A 16,683-nucleotide genomic window follows, 5' to 3' on the forward strand; every position below is an offset into this window, starting at 1 on the left:
TTAACCAGGCCTGAGAGATACAGACACTTGCAGTGTTGGTCAGGAAATCAGAGCAACACACCCAAAGCTGCATCATTGAAGTGGATGCTACTCGACTTTGTATTCCCTGTCTTCCCATTTAGGCCTATAGCACACTCAAGTCTGGGTCGTAGCCAGCCGCAGACTGAAAAACCCACCTTTGCTGGGATTCCTCCCAGCCGTCAGTCCGCAGTGCTAACTACTTAATAACGGATGCTGGTTACGTTGTGTATGTTGTATTATTAATAAAATGTGGCTCTCTTGTCTTTCTTGTGAGAGGTGTTACAGTTTTAGGTTCTGTTATTACTGCAGTGTGGCTTTCTCATCTTTCTTGTGAGTAGTGTTACAGTTTTAGGTTCTGTTATTACTGCTGTGTGGCTCTCTTGCCTTTCTTGTGAGTGGTGTTACAGTTTTAGGTTCTGTTATTACTGCAGTGTGGCTCTCTCATCTTTCTTGTGAGTAGTGTTACAGTTTTAGGTTCTGTTATTACTGCAGTGTGGTTCTCTCATCTTTCTTGTGAGTAGTGTTACAGTTTTAGGTTCTGTTATTACTGCTGTGTGGCTCTCATTTTTCTTGTGAGTAGTGTTACAGTTTTAGGTTCTGTTATTACTGCTGTGTGGCTCTCGTTTTTCTTGTGAGTAGTGTTACAGTTTTAGGTTCTGTTATTACTGCAGTGTGGCTCTCTCTCTTTCTTGTGAGTAGTGTTACAGATGTAGGTTCTGTTATTACACTTTAGCTCTCATGTCTGTTTTTTTGTACGTGGTATTATGTTTCATTTTGTGTAATTATTGTGCTTCCCTCAAATATTCCGTCAGAGTCTCTTCCCAGTACGTTGAATGAACCATTCGTGGGAAAAATTGAACAGATCAGAAGCAATTTTGACTCTGATACTCCAGGTCCCACTGATGTTGTTGAGTTCTCTGGTACTTTTTTTTCGCAGAGTTTGAACCTGTAACTGAGGAATGTGTCAGAAAAGTACTGCAGAACATGCCAAAGAAATCCTGTGACCTTGACCCCATTCTTGCCCCAGACCTGTATGATTATTTAGATGAGATTACACCTTTTGTTACTGTCATTATGAACAAATCTTTGTCATCTGTCATTGTGCCTAAGAGTTTTAAGCATGCTTTTGTAATGTCCCTTTTAAGAAAAGTCAAACCTTGATCCCAACTGTTTGAAGCACTACCTTCAAGTTTCTAAACTACCTTTTTTTTTGTCAAAGGTGTTAGAGCGGTTTGTGTTGAAACAGTTGCTGCAACATTTGGAATCACATAACCTTCTGGAACCGTTTGAGTCAGCCTACCATAAGTGCCATAGTACCGAAACCGTGTTGCTGCGAGTTGCTAATGACCTCCTTCAGGCCTCTGATACTGATTGTGTGTCTGTCTTGTCACTGCTCAACCTGTCAGCAGCATTTGATACCATAAACCATGGCATTCTTATTACATGGTTGCGTACCACTTTTGGCTGCTCAGGAAGGGCCCTGGATTAGTTCGCATCTTCCTTAACTTGCCGTATCCAGTCTGTCCTTGTTGGTCATGAATCCACTCTATCTGTGCTGAAGTATGGTGTGCCACAAGGTTCAGTCTTGGGTCCACTTTTATATACTATGTATTTGTATTTTTGTATTTGTATTTGTATTTCTTTTTATCACAAAAGATTTCTCTGTGTGAAACTCGGTCTGCTCCCCCCAGGGAGAGTGCGTTGCTACACTACAGCGCCACCCATTTTTTAAATATTTTTTCCTGCATGCAGTTTTATTTGTTTTTCCTATCTAAGTGGATTTTTCTACAGAATTTTGCCAGGAACAACCCTTTTGTTGCCGTGGGTTCTTTTATGTACGTTAAGTGCATGCTGCACACGGGACCTCGGTTTATCATCTCATCCAAATGACTAGCGTCCAGACCACCACTCAAGGTCTAGTGGGGGGGGGGGGGGAGAAAATATCGGCAGCTAAGCCGTGATTCGAACCAGCGTGCTCAGATTCTCTCGCTTCCTAGGCGGACGCATTATCTCAAGGCTATCACTCCACAGTACATGGACACACAGCCTCTTAGCACTGTGATTCATCAGTCAGGTCACTCATACCACTTCTTTGCAGATGATTCCCAGCTCCACAACTGTACTGTTCCTCCAGATTTTCCAACTCTTGCCAGAAGTTTGAAGATTTGCATTGAGGATGTGGTTGAATGGCTGAGTGAGAACAAGTTGAAGATGAATGAGGAAAAAACTGACCTAATTGTCACTGGCACCAAATCAAAGGTGTACCATTTCACCTCAACCTCTATGTCCATCTCTGGCTGCGACATACCTTTCCCCCAGTCTGTGAGAAATCTTGGAATCTACATTGATGAAATGCTGTCTATGGATGCGGCGTACTGTGTTCTGTCAGCTTTGTAGATTAGACAAAACTGGCTCTTTTTCCACTGCTGCTGCCAACAAACTTGCAGTTTCTTTTATACAGTCTAGATTAGACTACTGCAACTCTTTTCTAGCTGGTCTCCCTGATAACAAACTAAATAAACTTCAGTGCATTCAAAATCATGCAGCCCGACTCATGCTCCGTAAACCCAGGCATGAGAGTGCAACATAAATGCTCAGAACACTTCATTGGCTTCCTGCTAAAGCAAGAATTCAGTACAAAGTAGCTGGTGTCTGCTTTCAGTGTCTGTATCACAACACTGTGCCACTGTATCTTTCAGAAGTTATCATCTGTACTATCCCTCTAGGTCACTGCACTCATTTGACACCTCTTTGCTGACAATTCCTCGGTTCTGCCATGTGACCTTTGGCAAAACATCTTTCTCTGTCTTTGCCCCCATAGTCTGGAACTCCCTGCCTCTGTTCCTCAGGAAAAACCCAGTGTTTTTCAACTTTTCAAAAGAATTGAAAGACGCACCTTTTTCAGCTTCACCTGGCATGAGGCATTCAAATGAGTATCTGTTTGTGTAAGGTGATGTGTTGTGAGGAGGGTGTGACTGCTTTTAAATTGACTGCTTTTAAATTTTGTACTTTAAAATGTACATTTTTAATGAATTGTGATGTGTGTGACCGGTGTTGGAGAGTTGGAAGTGAATTTTCAAAATGCGATATGGCTTTTAGTGTTTTGTTATGTCAGGAGTAGTTTTAAGTGTTGAGATAAAGTTTTTAAGGATTGTGATATGATATTGTATTATTTAGGCATATTTTGTGATATGCAGGGTGAGTGTGTATAGTCTGTGATGAGTGTGTGTGTGTGTGTGTGTGTGTGTGTGCATGAATTCATGCATGAGTGTTTGGTTGACTGCGTAAGGGGTTGTGCATGAAAGTTGTTGGTTTTTGTTGTTGTTGTTGTTATTGTTGTTGGGTTGTTGTTTTTTTTGTTTTTTTTTTCACTTTTAGTGTTTGAATGCATGGTTTTAAACATCAGTTTCTACATTGTACATTGAGCATGTTTTACATGGAAAGGCGCTTTATAAATTGAATTATTATGATTATTATCATTGTTATTATTATTATCATTAGTGTGGCTGTCTTGTCTTTATTGTTAGTGGTGATACGTTTTATGTTGTATTATTTCAGTGTGGCTGTCTTGTCTTTATTGTTAGTGGTGATACGTTTTATGTTGTATTATTTCAGTGATTTCAATGTGGCTGTCTTGTCTTTATTGTTAGTGGTGATACGTTTTATGTTGTATTATTTCAGTGTGGCTGTCTTGTCTTTATTGTTAGTGGTGATACGTTTTATGTTGTATTATTTCAGTGTGGCTGTCTTGTCTTTATTGTTAGTGGTGATACGTTTTATGTTGTATTATTTCAATGTGGCTGTCTTGTCTTTATTGTTAGTGTTGGTACGTTTTATGTTGTATTATTTCATTGTGGCTGTCTTGTCTTTATTGTTAGTGGTGGTACGTTTTATGTTGTATTATTTCATTGTGGCTGTCTTGTCTTTATTGTTAGTGGTGATACGTTTTATGTTGTATTATTTCAATGTGGCTGTCTTGTCTTTATTGTTAGTGTTGGTACGTTTTATGTTGTATTATTTCATTGTGGCTGTCTTGTCTTTATTGTTAGTGGTGGTACGTTTTATGTTGTATTATTTCATTGTGGCTGTCTTGTCTTTATTGTTAGTGGTGATACGTTTTATGTTGTATTATTTCATTGTGGCTGTCTTGTCTTTATTGTTAGTGGTGGTACATTTTATGTTGTATTATTTCAGTGTGGCTGTCTTGTCTTTATTGTTAGTGGTGATACGTTTTATGTTGTATTATTTCAGTGTGGCTGTCTTGTCTTTATTGTTAGTGGTGATACGTTTTATGTTGTATTATTTCAGTGTGGCTGTCTTGTCTTTATTGTTAGTGGTGATACGTTTTATGTTGTATTATTTCAGTGTGGCTGTCTTGTCTTTATTGTGTGTGTAGTGTTACGTTCCATGTCGTGTTATTATTACAGTGTGGCTCTAGTGTCTTTATTGTGTGTGTGGTGTTATGTCTCATGTTGTGTTGTTACAATGTGGCTCTCTCTCATCTTTATTGAGTGTGGTGGTGCATTTCATGTTGTGTTATTACTACAATGTAGCCGAGTAGCAATGCCCACTTCTTTCTTTCAACCATTCAAATAAGATAGTAATATTCATAAATCAGAATTGCTTTAATTTGATGACTAGAGAACCCCAAAATGTTCTTCAGATGCATGTATGTATTTTTGTTAAAAAAAATCTTTCACCTATCACATATTTTGTTTTGTTTTTTTGTTGTTGTTTTTTTCCAACAAGGTAATTCTCTGATAGTCTGCCATTCTGATGTGCAAGGATTTCCACCCATGCCCCCCTCCCCTCCAAGTTTTTAGATGTACCTGTAGTCTTCCATCAAGTCCAATCGTTTTTTGATTCATATGTGTAAATAGAGTGAGGGAATGTAATCATCTGTGTGTGTGTGTGTGTGTGTGTGTGTGTGTGTGTGTGTGTGTGCGTGTGTACGCATGTAGTTAACCTTGAGGTTCCTCAACGTTGGTGTTTTTCTCAGAGTGCAGACAAGACCATCCTGTTGCAAGATGATCTGCATTGCAGTGTCTCCCTTTTTCTTCTTGTTCATTTCTGTTGATCTTGTCTGCTTGGTAGACGTGGTGTAGCGTATATGGATTTGAACGAACGCAGTGACGCCTCCTTGAGCTACTGAAACTGAAACTGATGTTGACTAAGCGCGTTGGGTTACGCTGCTGGTCAGGCATCTGCTTGGCAGATGTGGTGTAGCATATATGGATTTGACCGAACACAGTGACGCCTCCTTGAGATACTGATACTGTTGTTGAATTAACCCCTTGACTGCTGCTGATGAAAAATCCTCATCAGTGAAAGGCTGGTGACTGACTGTGATAAGTTACAGGTGATCATATTGGGCCCTGTTGTTTACTTGCACTTACCTCCTGTTGGAAACGGCTTAACCTTTCTACTGCAAAAAATCAGTGACACTACAGAATAGTACACACGACGAAGTAGTTCTAGCACTTCAGAAACTTGATGTTAACATTGGTGTCTTTTCACCGAGGTTCACCAGTCAAGGGAGGAGGTTTGGTTTTGACGGAGATTTCTTCAAGAAGTGCATGTGTCTTTCAAGGGAGCAGTTGGTCAAATTACTAATAGACCTGGTAGAGAAGGATCTCATCAAAAGCTGCCTTAGACGAGAAGGATCTGCACCAAAAAAAAGGGGGGTAAAACTTGCATGCAAAAATGAAAAAGTTTCACTCCCCTTATGTGGAAGAAAAGTTTTTGCAGCAAAGTTTGGGTGTTTGAATTTACACAGTGAGAAAGACAGTTGATGCCTTTTTTCTATTCTTTTTTATTTTTTATTTTTTAGAATGAAGTTTGCATGCAGTTTCATGTCAGTGCTTTTTTGGGTGGGGGTGTGGAATCTCGCCTTCATCTTAGCCACATGTGGCATGATCACAGTCCTTGTAACTATGGTTATGAAAGAGGAATTGATTATTAAGGATTACCCAGGTGTGGGTTTGTAATGGGTGAGGGGACTTAGAATGAGTGGCATAGGAGAAGATGAAGGTGCTGATGATGGTGCAGCAATGTATATATATATATATATATATATATAGAGAGAGAGAGAGAGAGGGGGGGGGGCCGGGGGGGGGGGGGACAAATAAAATTGCAGGCAGAAAAAAAAAATTGGTGGTGCTCTCAGTGTAGTGACATGCTCTCCCTACGGAGAGCAGCCCAAATTTCACACAGAGAAATCTGTTGTGACAAAAAAAAAAGAGTAATGCAATACAACGTATCAAACTAAAGATACAGCATTGCATGGCATGGCAGGACCGGGGCTACGCGGAGGAGACGGTGGACACGCGGGTGCCGATGGACATCCAGGAGGAGGAGGAACTGGAGCGCATCAGTGGCCTGCTGCAGCGGGACAACCTGGTGCGGGGGCTGGGCATCGTGGAGCACGTCTACCGCCTGCTGCACTGCACCCCAGGCACCGTGGGCATCGTCAAGCCCGAGCCTAAGCCCCAACCGCTGCCCCTGGTAAGGTGGTCGTCCGTGTGTGGGTGTGTGTAGGTGGGAGGAGGGGTGTGGGGGGGGCGGAATTCTTTCTATGTATTATTGTGTATAGAACGTCTGTAAGAAATAGTTTGCGATTGCCCAAACCCAAGCCCCTCACCACTGTTTCCGGTAAGGTTGTTGTCTGTGTGTGTGTGTGTGTGTGTAGGTGGGTTTGGGGGAGTTCTATCTATTATTGCGAACAGAACATCTGTGAGAAACAGTTTTTTATCATTGCCCAAACCCAAGCCCTTAGCCACTGCCCCTGGTAAGGTGGTGATCTGTGTATGTGTTTTGGGAGGGGGGTTCTTTCTCTGTATTTAATGTGTACGGAACATCTGTGAGAGATAGTTTGCTATTGCCTACACCCAAGCCCTCAGCCACTGTCCATGGTCAGCTGGTTGGGGTTTAGGGGTGGCGTTTAGGGGTGGCGGGCAAGGGGGTACTTTCTCTGTGGGCTGTGTAATGTGTAACTGTGTACAGAACACCTGTGAGAAATTGTTTCCTGTTGCCCGGGACATGGTAAGATAGTCATGTGTGTGTGTGTGTGTGTGTAAGGGGTTGGGGGCTTTTTCCCAGTGGGTTGTCATGTATTATTGTGCTCGGAACACCTTTGAGAAATGGTTTGCTGTTTGAGCGCTTTGGTCTGGCTTGGGCTGTCATTCTCTTGATTTAGACCGGTGTAGCAGTCTTATTTGTACTCCTGTTGGTTTTTTACCCCGTAGGGTCAGATTTTACAAGCCCAGATTGACCCCAGGGTAAAAATTCGACAGGGTTAATTTTAGGCTGTTACACCTAGAAAGACGTGCTGTGAGGATGGTCACTGTTGTTGGTTTCTTTTTTGTTGGTTTTTTACCTAGTTGGTGTAGCTAGTGCTCTTTGGCAAGGTGCTGAGCGTGTGTGTGTGTGTGTGTGTTACAGTGCTTTGTGCATTTGTGTGTGTGGGTGAGCGCTGTAATGCATACATAACAGAGCAATGTTTAGAGAAGTGTTACAAGTAATTCATAAGCATCAGTAAAAATTGTTTCTGTAATTGATACCTTTGGAGGGCAGGCAGTTTCTTTCGGGTAGGTATGGAAAGTAAGCGTTTTCATCATGGATAAGGAAGCCAGTTTGAAAAAATGTTGTATGTCATTGAATGCTGTGGTTGTTTCTAATGATACGCAGTTTTAGACAAGAACCAACTGTGTGTACAGGTTGAGTTTCAATAATAATTCAAGGATTTACTTTCAGTAGTGATTATATATCAGATTTCTCAATTCTCAGTGATTTAGATCCAGGATCATTGCAGAATATGCATGCTTGCTTGCACATACACACACTTGCATCATGCATGCATGAACATGTACACACATGAGCACACAAAACACATTCACAAGGACGTTCTTCGGTCTTTGAAACCATGAGGAGAGCTGCAAACTGCACTGAATGCAAGAATATAAATGCTGAGTCAGTATGACTGAAAATATATAGTAGTAGGTTGTATCTATAGCAGTGGTCAGTGCCCTCAGTGACTCTATTTCTGACAATTTGTATGTACTTCAGCATATTCAGAGGTCATACACATCGGTGAAGGTTGGTGGTGCTTGCTGTCATTCTGGTGTATATCGTAACGTTGTGTTTGTACCATACCCGCTTCTCTAAATGCTTTCTCTGTTGTACTATAGATTTCATTCAGCAACACTGCCTGCTTCTGTGACCATGCCTTTGTGGAAGCCTGTGACCATTTTACACAAATGACCCCCTTTCTCTGCAAATCCTGTGACCATTTTACAGATGAGCCTTTTTGCTCGCTCGCTCTCTCTCCCTCTCTCTCTCTCTTTCTCTCTCTCCCTCTCTTTCTCTGTTAATAAATGGTTGCCCTTGTATGGGCAGGGATTTTAACTCTCCCCTGCCAAAAGGCCTTGGTATTGCTTCGAGTCTTTTGGATGAGATGATGATCCGAGATGCGTTCAGTGTCCATAACAGAACCCACGCCAACAAAAGATTTCCCCAGGCAAAAATTCTGTGGAAAAATCCACTCTGAAAAACAACAAATTCACTTTGTAAAACAAATATGCTTGCAGAGAGGAAGAAAAAGGAAGATGGAAAAAAAATAGTATGGGTGGCACTGTATAGTGGTCACAAGTTATCCTGGGGAAGAGCAGCTTGTATTTCACACAGAGAAGTCTGTTGTGACAACAACAAAAAAACAACCCAGAAATATAATACAATACAATGTATTACAATAACACTGCCATATCTTAGATAGTTGTAATCTTTGCCACTTGATGTACAAAATTTCCAGTCGTGGGCATTGAAATGTTTTCACAAGTGTTCAGCTTGGATGCCAACCTAACCTTGCTGGAGTGAAAATAACAGTTTGTAATTCAAACCTAAGCTGCAGTTTTCATGTGTGTGTGTGTATTTGGCAGATTAACATGTCTGATACTTTTCTTGACGAAGTGTACAAGCATGAAGGTACTGCAAGAGTGAGCCTCCAGAACGGCTTTGAACATCTGTACTACTCATAATGTTCTCACTGACGTGTCATCGGTGGGTGCAGTGCTTGTACACACTGTCAAGAGCTGGTCATTACACATAAGCAGACAGTTTTTTTTTTTTTAGTGTACCAAGCAGTCTGTGTGGTTGCCTCGTCAGACCTGGACTTTGTTATGGAGTTTGTTAAGATGCTGTTGTGCTGAGACAAGACTTCTCACCCCCACCCACCCCCTCCACCTCCACCTCCACGGCCATCCCACGCCCCTTTTTCTCTGTGTTGGATTCCCCACCCCTCTCCTTTCTTCTTTCCCTGCCATACTCTCCACACAGTGGGGTTGTTTTTCCTGTTTATTTTTCTGTGTTTTTGTATATCTAACATTTTTTCTTTTGAAGAATTTAGTGTTTCAATAAATTTATTTGTCTATGTTTTTGTATATTTAACATTTTCTATAACAAAGATGTTAATGGAAACCTGTAGAGAAACCAGTAATTGTACATTATAACCTGTGTATAAAATCCTAAGTCATAGAACCTGTAGAGAAAAAAAAATGATGCATAAAGTCTTACAAATAAAAATGGCACAATAAAACTTTATAGAGAAATGACTCGGTTTTTAAACTGCTGATAAATAACACAAATATAACCTGTAGAAAAAAAGAGAACAAAAATCAACTGATGAACAAGTGGAAATGCTTCCTCTATTTGTCCAGACAGATTGGGAGAATAGGCCCATGTCTAAAATCTTAATCCTTGAATTTTTTTTTTTTTTTTTTTTTTTTTTTTTTAAAGTTGTGAGTTCCGTTGGACAAACTAGTGTGTGTTTGACTGATGGTGAAAAGGTTACTGAACAGTCAGCTTCGGTGCTGACCAGTCACTCTCCCTCCTCCTCCCCTCAACACCTCTGCTTCACCACCCCACACCTCCATCCTTTCTTTTTTATCTTTTTTTTTTTTCAGAGCAGAACCCCAACAAAGAGCAGTCTGAGGCAAGGCCTGTTCTTTAAATGAAACGCGTCAGCGCAGAAACGATAGATCCACTCCCTTTGTTTCTCCCCTCTCAGGCGAGCCTCTCTTTGTTTTGGGAGGGGGCAAGTGGAAATCTAGGGGGGACAAGATTATTTTATCTACTTGTGTCCAGGACAAAAAAAAAAATGAATAAGTAGATTAAAAAAAAACTTTTGATTTATTCTGTGAATTTCTAGCCCTGTGACTTGACCCACGAGATGTGTGGGTACTTTCGTATCGTTGCTGGAAATGTTTTGCCACTGACTTTGTTCTTGCATGCTTTTTTGTAGAAAGACTTTTCTTGTGTGTTTTTTTTTTTTATATGCTGAGCCTTTAACAGAGAGGCTTATTGTGTTGTTGTTGTTGTTGTATACAGGCTTAAGACAAATGCTGTATTTTGGAGTGATTTTGAGTGTCTACATTACTTGAAGTGATTTTTGTTTATTTCAAATATGTATATCTGGCTTGAAAAAAAAAAAACCAACCAACAACAGAATGTTGTAATAAGAGTTTGTTCAGCATTATTTTTTGTTTTGATTGTGTACAAAGAGTGGCGGCGTGTGTTTTATCAGCAGCGATGAGGAGGGGCTGAGGACTAGCGTGTGCAGTGACGATGCTTGCTTGGTTAGTCATGAGGTTGTGGCCTGTAGTGGAGACGAGCAGAATGATACTGATGATGGATGTGGTTTATAGATGGTGGTTTGGGGATTTGGGGTGGTAGCTGTGTCCTTTTCTTTTTTTTTTTTTACTTTTCCTGACTTACTGTGCAAGGTTTAAATCTAGTTCTAGTGATGAAGAAGCGCACATACACAGACATGCGTGCATGAATTCTGTTCCTCAACCCAGTGAGTAACCCTTGTGAAAAAGATGTGATGGAATGACAGAGAGTTTACATATTTTAACAAATGGCAGCAAAGCAACCTCTACTCATGCTTTCAGAGGTACAGTCCTACCACGCACATGCGCATGCACACGCACGCACCATCTTTCACTAAAACTTTTTTTTGTTTTGTATTTGTTTTTAGGTTAGTAAAGATTAAATCTCTTTATGACACACACACTTTCAATGAAATCGTTATCTTATTTCAAGTCAGTAAAGACATGTCAAAGGGGAACTGAGGATGCGTAGGAGAGGGGGGGGGGGTAGAAAATGAAACAAACAAGATGATGTGGGATAGTAAACAAAAATATCAAGAAGATTAATCACACAATAGTGTGAGTTCACACTCAACCATATCAACACACATAATGTTTCTTCTGCTAACTGTTCCAGTGGGTTAGAGTGTTGTTGCCTTGTCATTAAGTTATTTTCAGGCTCTGAGAAAACAATAAATTCATTTCTTAAAGTGGTGGATGGATGGTTGAAACTTATTTTCTCTTAGCTCTTAAAAACAAGAAAATTTCAAGAAAACATGTGATACAGATGGCTGAGATTTAAAAGTAATGGATAGGCCTGAGATGAGTTTTGTGGTCACTTCACATCATTTTTTTCCATGCAGGACAGTATTTCATTGGTCAGTTAGAGAAGAGCAGTGATATTTGTTTGTTTAACTATTTAAAAAAAAAAAAAATGTTGCCCATCATATGATTATTTGACTGATTCACATCAGTGTTCAAAATCAGCTTTATTTCAGTGTGAGTGAAGGGGAGGTGGGGAAATGGCAAGTGGCGTGGGGCTGGGGGGGGGGGGAGAGGTTTTTGTATTGTTTGATTCAGTTTTGAGTACCACAGAACTAGAGTACAGAATCTTGTCTTATTCACACACACACACACACACACACACACACACAGACACACACACGAGAGAGAGTATCAAAATTACTTTCAGAATACCTAATCAGATCCCACTTTGATTAAGAGTGTACAGTGGGTCACACGTCTGTGTGTTAAAATTATACTTTTTTTTTTCCCCCACAACATAGATATACCTATTAAAGAACAGAGCTTCAGATTATTTGAATACTAGTGATTAAAATGGTTTGAAGTACTGTTCGTGTGAATAACATTTCAGACATGTGAATGGTTGTTTTTACGTTGGGGGGATCGTGTTGAAAGTGGGTACCGTCATAGGAGAAGTCCATAGTTAGTTGTACAGACCTGTGTGGTGATGTGAATACTGGTCAAAGTGGGTACTGATGCTGTGCATGGAGTGCTAGAATGCATGCTGTAAATTGGCACCCCTCTGATGAGATTTTTATTTATTACATTTTTTTTTTTATGTGTGTTGTTGTTTGTCTGTCAAAATTGCTGCTGACTTTGTAGAAACAGACAAGTTTGTTTTTGTTTTTTTTTTCTTGAACATCAAAGTCTGCCTCTGAAAAGAAATTGCTGTGTCTATGTATGTGTGATTGTAGTGGGGAAAATACTAAGTCCAGCTGATTGTTCTCTCAGTGTCCATACAGAGCTGACACCATACAGTTGAACCAAACAACCTGTTGGCTCAATACTCTTAATGGGGACACAAAGTGGTTTGGTTGTATGGCTTACATGAACAGATTTTAGGTAGTTATGGCTCGTCCAATACTTTGTGCCATTTTCCATAATTCTGTGATATCACAAGTACAGACTCACTTTTGCTATAGGCTGACTTGCAAAACAGATTGAAATGAATTTTTTTTTTTTTTAAGATACTATGCAAGGACTTTCCAGATGAAAAGAACAAACTACTGTGCAAGGAATGTGTTCAAATGGATTTTGATTAAGTTCAATGTAATTTTGAACCCAAGTATAAAGATCAAAGTGTAAAAACAAGCTGCTGAAACGTCAACAACACAGATCAAAGTTTTGAATGTTGCCAACTCTGTCAAGCCTGGAGAAAGCACTTGTTGCAGAGAAGATGATTTAACTATTGCAGCTTTTCAAGACAGTGAATGTGATGGGCCCGCAGTTTGAATCACCAAACATGTACCGTTTCCCACAGTAGTTCTAAACCGAACAGTCCTTGAAGCACAGTCGTTGTGACGTCACAATTGACCTCTTTGTGTTTCCTTTTTAAGAGAACAAAGCCCAGTAATTATGGTGGCCCCCTATATTGCGCCAAGCTGATAGTTCAAATCAGTATAATTGGTTTCATGCACAGATATGTTAAATTCATGGTTTTGTAATTATTTACCAGATTGTCAGGTTTTTAGAGCTTGAAGCTATTTCACTTCGTGTCCCCTTTAAGGTGAAGTTGTTGAAAGCGTTAAGTCATGTCACCGATCGCAGTGGTCAATTGACTTTTTCATAACAGTGGTCAGACTGTTAATCAGGTCATTGGTCGGAGCATAGCTGATTTCAAACTTTTTTCTTCCGTTTTTTTGTGCCTCAGAATTAGGTTCAGAATGAATTGGCATAATGGCCATCCCCTTTTCTGAGCCTTTTTATCCATAGTGGACTCTCCCTCTGCTACCACTATTCATTTCCATGCCCTTTTCCCTGCTCTTTCTGGGCAGGAGTGAGATATTGCTTGTGTGAATGGGTATGTGTGGGTGGGTGTTGTTACTAATAATTGGAGGAGGAGTGGTGGTGGCGGTGGGGTGGGGAGGGATAAAGGGAGGTCGGCTCGTCATGGGGGCCTTGCCTGGTTTGATACCTGTCCATGCGTAAGGAGGCACCATGGCAGACGCAGAATCAGTTAGGTTAGGTGTTGGACTGTCTGATCCAGTGTTCTCCTGAGTGATCAGAGTTTGAGGCCCTCCCGTTTTGGCATGGTGTCGTGTCTTTGAGGGGGTGGCACTTCCCGCCAGATTTTCCTGACTCCACTCTGGTGCGAGTGGGCACCTGACTTCAGTTGGGGGAAGGTTTTAAGATCAAGAACAAATGGCTGAAGGAAGGAGAGAATCAGGGGCCCCACCCTCCTGTCCTGTGTGCCAAACCCAAGACGCAGCGGATATGAATTCACCGCCCCGTGTCCTGTCTGTTAAAGGCTATGGGACCTGTAGCTTTGTCTTTAATCACACACTTGCTCCAAGTTGACTTCAGTCAGGGTGTTTGAAACAGTGGCAGGAGAGGTTTGGGTCCTGCATTCTTTCCTGTGTGGAGAGCCCCTACACACAGTGAATATGAATTCACATGCCCTTCTCAGTGGCCTGTAAAAAGGCAATTCGACATTTAATCTTTTATCCTTTTTTTTTTTTATTCTGCTGTATACGAATATGTGGAATCTTTGACCCTTAACCTAACCAATACCAAGCCCAAGACACAGTGGATATATGAATTTACTTGCCCAAATAGCCTGTAAAAAAAAAAAAAAGAAGAAGAAGAGGGTAATATGGGATCTTTAACCTTTAATCTAACCAGTACCGAACCCCAGACACAGTGGATATTATTATGAGTTTACTTGCCCTGATGGCCCCATTTACGCACACACAAAAAAGGGCTATATCGGACCTTGAACCTAACCCATACACATGGCCGGCCCATCACCACCACCACCACCCCCACCCCCACACCATCCACCCCACCACCTCCCTCCCTGCCTCCTCCGTCCCTGCAGGTGCGGCCCAAGGACCGGCTGTACTACAAGAAGCTGCTGGACCGTTACTTCGGCACCAACCACGCCCTGGCGCAGGAGAGCGACGGCGCCAGCGCCAACAGCAGCAGCGCCAACAGCGCCCCTCCCAACCTCCACTCCCGCTCACAGCTCTCCGGAAACAACCGCACCTGGAACGCCGCCACCAGCGTGAGTGGTGGTGGTGGTGGGGGAGGAGGAGGTGGTGGTGGTGGTGGTGGGGGTGACTTAGGAGGAGGAGGGAGGATGATGAGGGTGCAGCAGTTCCCCCAAGTTCGGCTGTCTCACGGCTCCCTGGGTTCGGGCTCCGGGCCCTACTCGGCCCAGCTCTCCCACCGCTCCCAGCAGCAGCAGCGGCACAGTGCCGCCAGTGACCTTGACATTGAGCTTGAGGTGGAGGTCAGTGGGACTGGTTGCCGTTTTTGCCTTTTGAGCAGGGGGGGAGGCATGTGTAACCCCCTGTGGTTTTTTTTGGCCTTGCCTTTGCTGTTTGCGCGGCTAGTTCCGCTGTTGTGTTTCATCTAGCCCAGTTTGTTATTACTGTCTTTTTGTGTGTGTGTGTGTTTCTTGACCCCCACCCATGCTTTGCTACTTTGACAAAAAGATGTATTGGTTGTGCTTTCGTGTTAATGCTAGTTTCGTTTTTTGTTTGTTTGTTGTTGTTGTTGTTGTTTTTTGGAGTGGCCTGAATTTGTAGTTACGTTTGTTCAGAGTTTGGCAGGAGATGTTTGAAGGGGAGGGAAGGCTGTGAGTACTCCTCCTCTTGTTGTAGGTTGTCTCTCTTTTACCAGCCCAGAAATGGATCCTCTGCAGTTGGCCAGGCTAGTACAGGCAACATGATGTGATATTCAGAATTGAAGACAGATATAGTGAGTGTGTCAGTGAAATTAGAGTGGGCATTTTGCTTCTCCACATTTTTTTCCCCCCGTGACAGTACAGAACAGAATACTTTTCTTATCGACAGTAAGAGAAACTGATTTGTGGTTTAAAACATGAGCACAATACACGAGCATCATATTCATTAGATACAGTCCATAAAATGCTTAAAAGTTAACTAGGAAATAAACCACACATACACTCAATGCTCATGCAATAATTACAGCAGATTTATAATGCTTAAATGTTATCTCGAGATAAGCCACACTTTAGGTACTCAGTTGGGGGAAAGGTATATATCGTGGTGTAATTGGACATCTTATTACGATAGGCTGTTTAACAATAATTCAAATTAAGGTGTCATTTCATGAACACATATACTCTGGCATACATTTTGTGGAGATACATCATAAATTACAGCCTGAGGCCTCTCAGGGTAGTCCTTAGTTTTTAGCACAGTGTTGTAAAGAAGGAAGAAAAAAAAAACCAGACAGCTAGCACCACATTCCTCCCAAAGATTGGTCGAGGCTTACTGTAAGTTTTTTTCATCTGGGTTTTAGCTGGCCAGTTTGTGAGAGGCGCCGCGGCAGAGTGGGTTTAGTGTTGGACCTCTGATCCAGCGATCAGGGTTCGAGGGCCCAGTTTTGGGCATGGTGTTGTGTCCTTGATTTTCCTCACTCAGCCCCACATGTGAATGGGTACCTGACTTTGGTTGTGGAAAGTTTGCAATGGCAGAAGGAGAAGATTTGGCCAGTTGATTGATTGAGAGAGTTGATTCCAATGCCAAGCCCTGGACACGGTTGATATGAACTCACTGTCCTGATTGGCCATAAAAAGCTATGATATCTTTAACCTTTAACCTTTTTTTCGAATGTTTTATATGTATATATATATGAACTCACTGTCCTGATTGGCCATAAAAAGCTATGATATCTTTAACCTTTAACCTTTTTTTCGAATGTTTTATATGTATATATATAATGGCATTGTTGAGTGTTCCTTCCCCCTAAGAGTTAATGTGTTTTTTGGTGGGTTTTTTTTTTCTTCCTTATTCCCTTGGTGTGTGTCTGTTTCTGTGTCAGAATAACAAAGCGCTTTCAGACCAACTTTCACATGTGTGCATAAGTCTGGAACAAATGGACGAATGACAAAACATATCAGTATTATGTAGACAGAGGATTGGAGAAACCATGGGCAGAGAAACAGAGGGTGTGGAGAAGATATTCTTTGCTGTTACAGTTTCTGAATTTCTTGCCCATGTTGGCACAAAAGTTCTGTGTAGGTGACTGT

At 41.6% G+C, this 16,683-nt stretch overlaps 1 protein-coding gene across 6 annotated transcripts in view; it reads left to right on the top strand.

Moving 5' to 3' along the window:
* LOC143296869 (tubulin polyglutamylase ttll6-like) overlaps positions 1 to 16,683 on the top strand; it is an 82,265-nt gene that overhangs the window by 39,506 nt on the left and 26,076 nt on the right. For 2 of the 6 annotated variants that reach the window (XM_076608835.1, XM_076608836.1), the window contains exons 14-16: positions 6,316 to 6,525; positions 8,086 to 8,115; positions 14,503 to 14,916. In XM_076608835.1, the coding sequence (XP_076464950.1) occupies positions 6,316 to 6,525; positions 8,086 to 8,115; positions 14,503 to 14,916 (654 nt within the window). The remainder of the gene's footprint in view (positions 1 to 6,315; positions 6,526 to 8,085; positions 8,116 to 14,502; positions 14,917 to 16,683) is intronic. The other 4 variants (XM_076608837.1, XM_076608840.1, XM_076608838.1 and 1 more) reach the window with 2 other exon arrangements.

The sequence above is a fragment of the Babylonia areolata genome, chromosome 22, assembly GCF_041734735.1.
Source record: "Babylonia areolata isolate BAREFJ2019XMU chromosome 22, ASM4173473v1, whole genome shotgun sequence".
Lineage (NCBI taxonomy): Eukaryota > Metazoa > Mollusca > Gastropoda > Neogastropoda > Buccinidae > Babylonia > Babylonia areolata.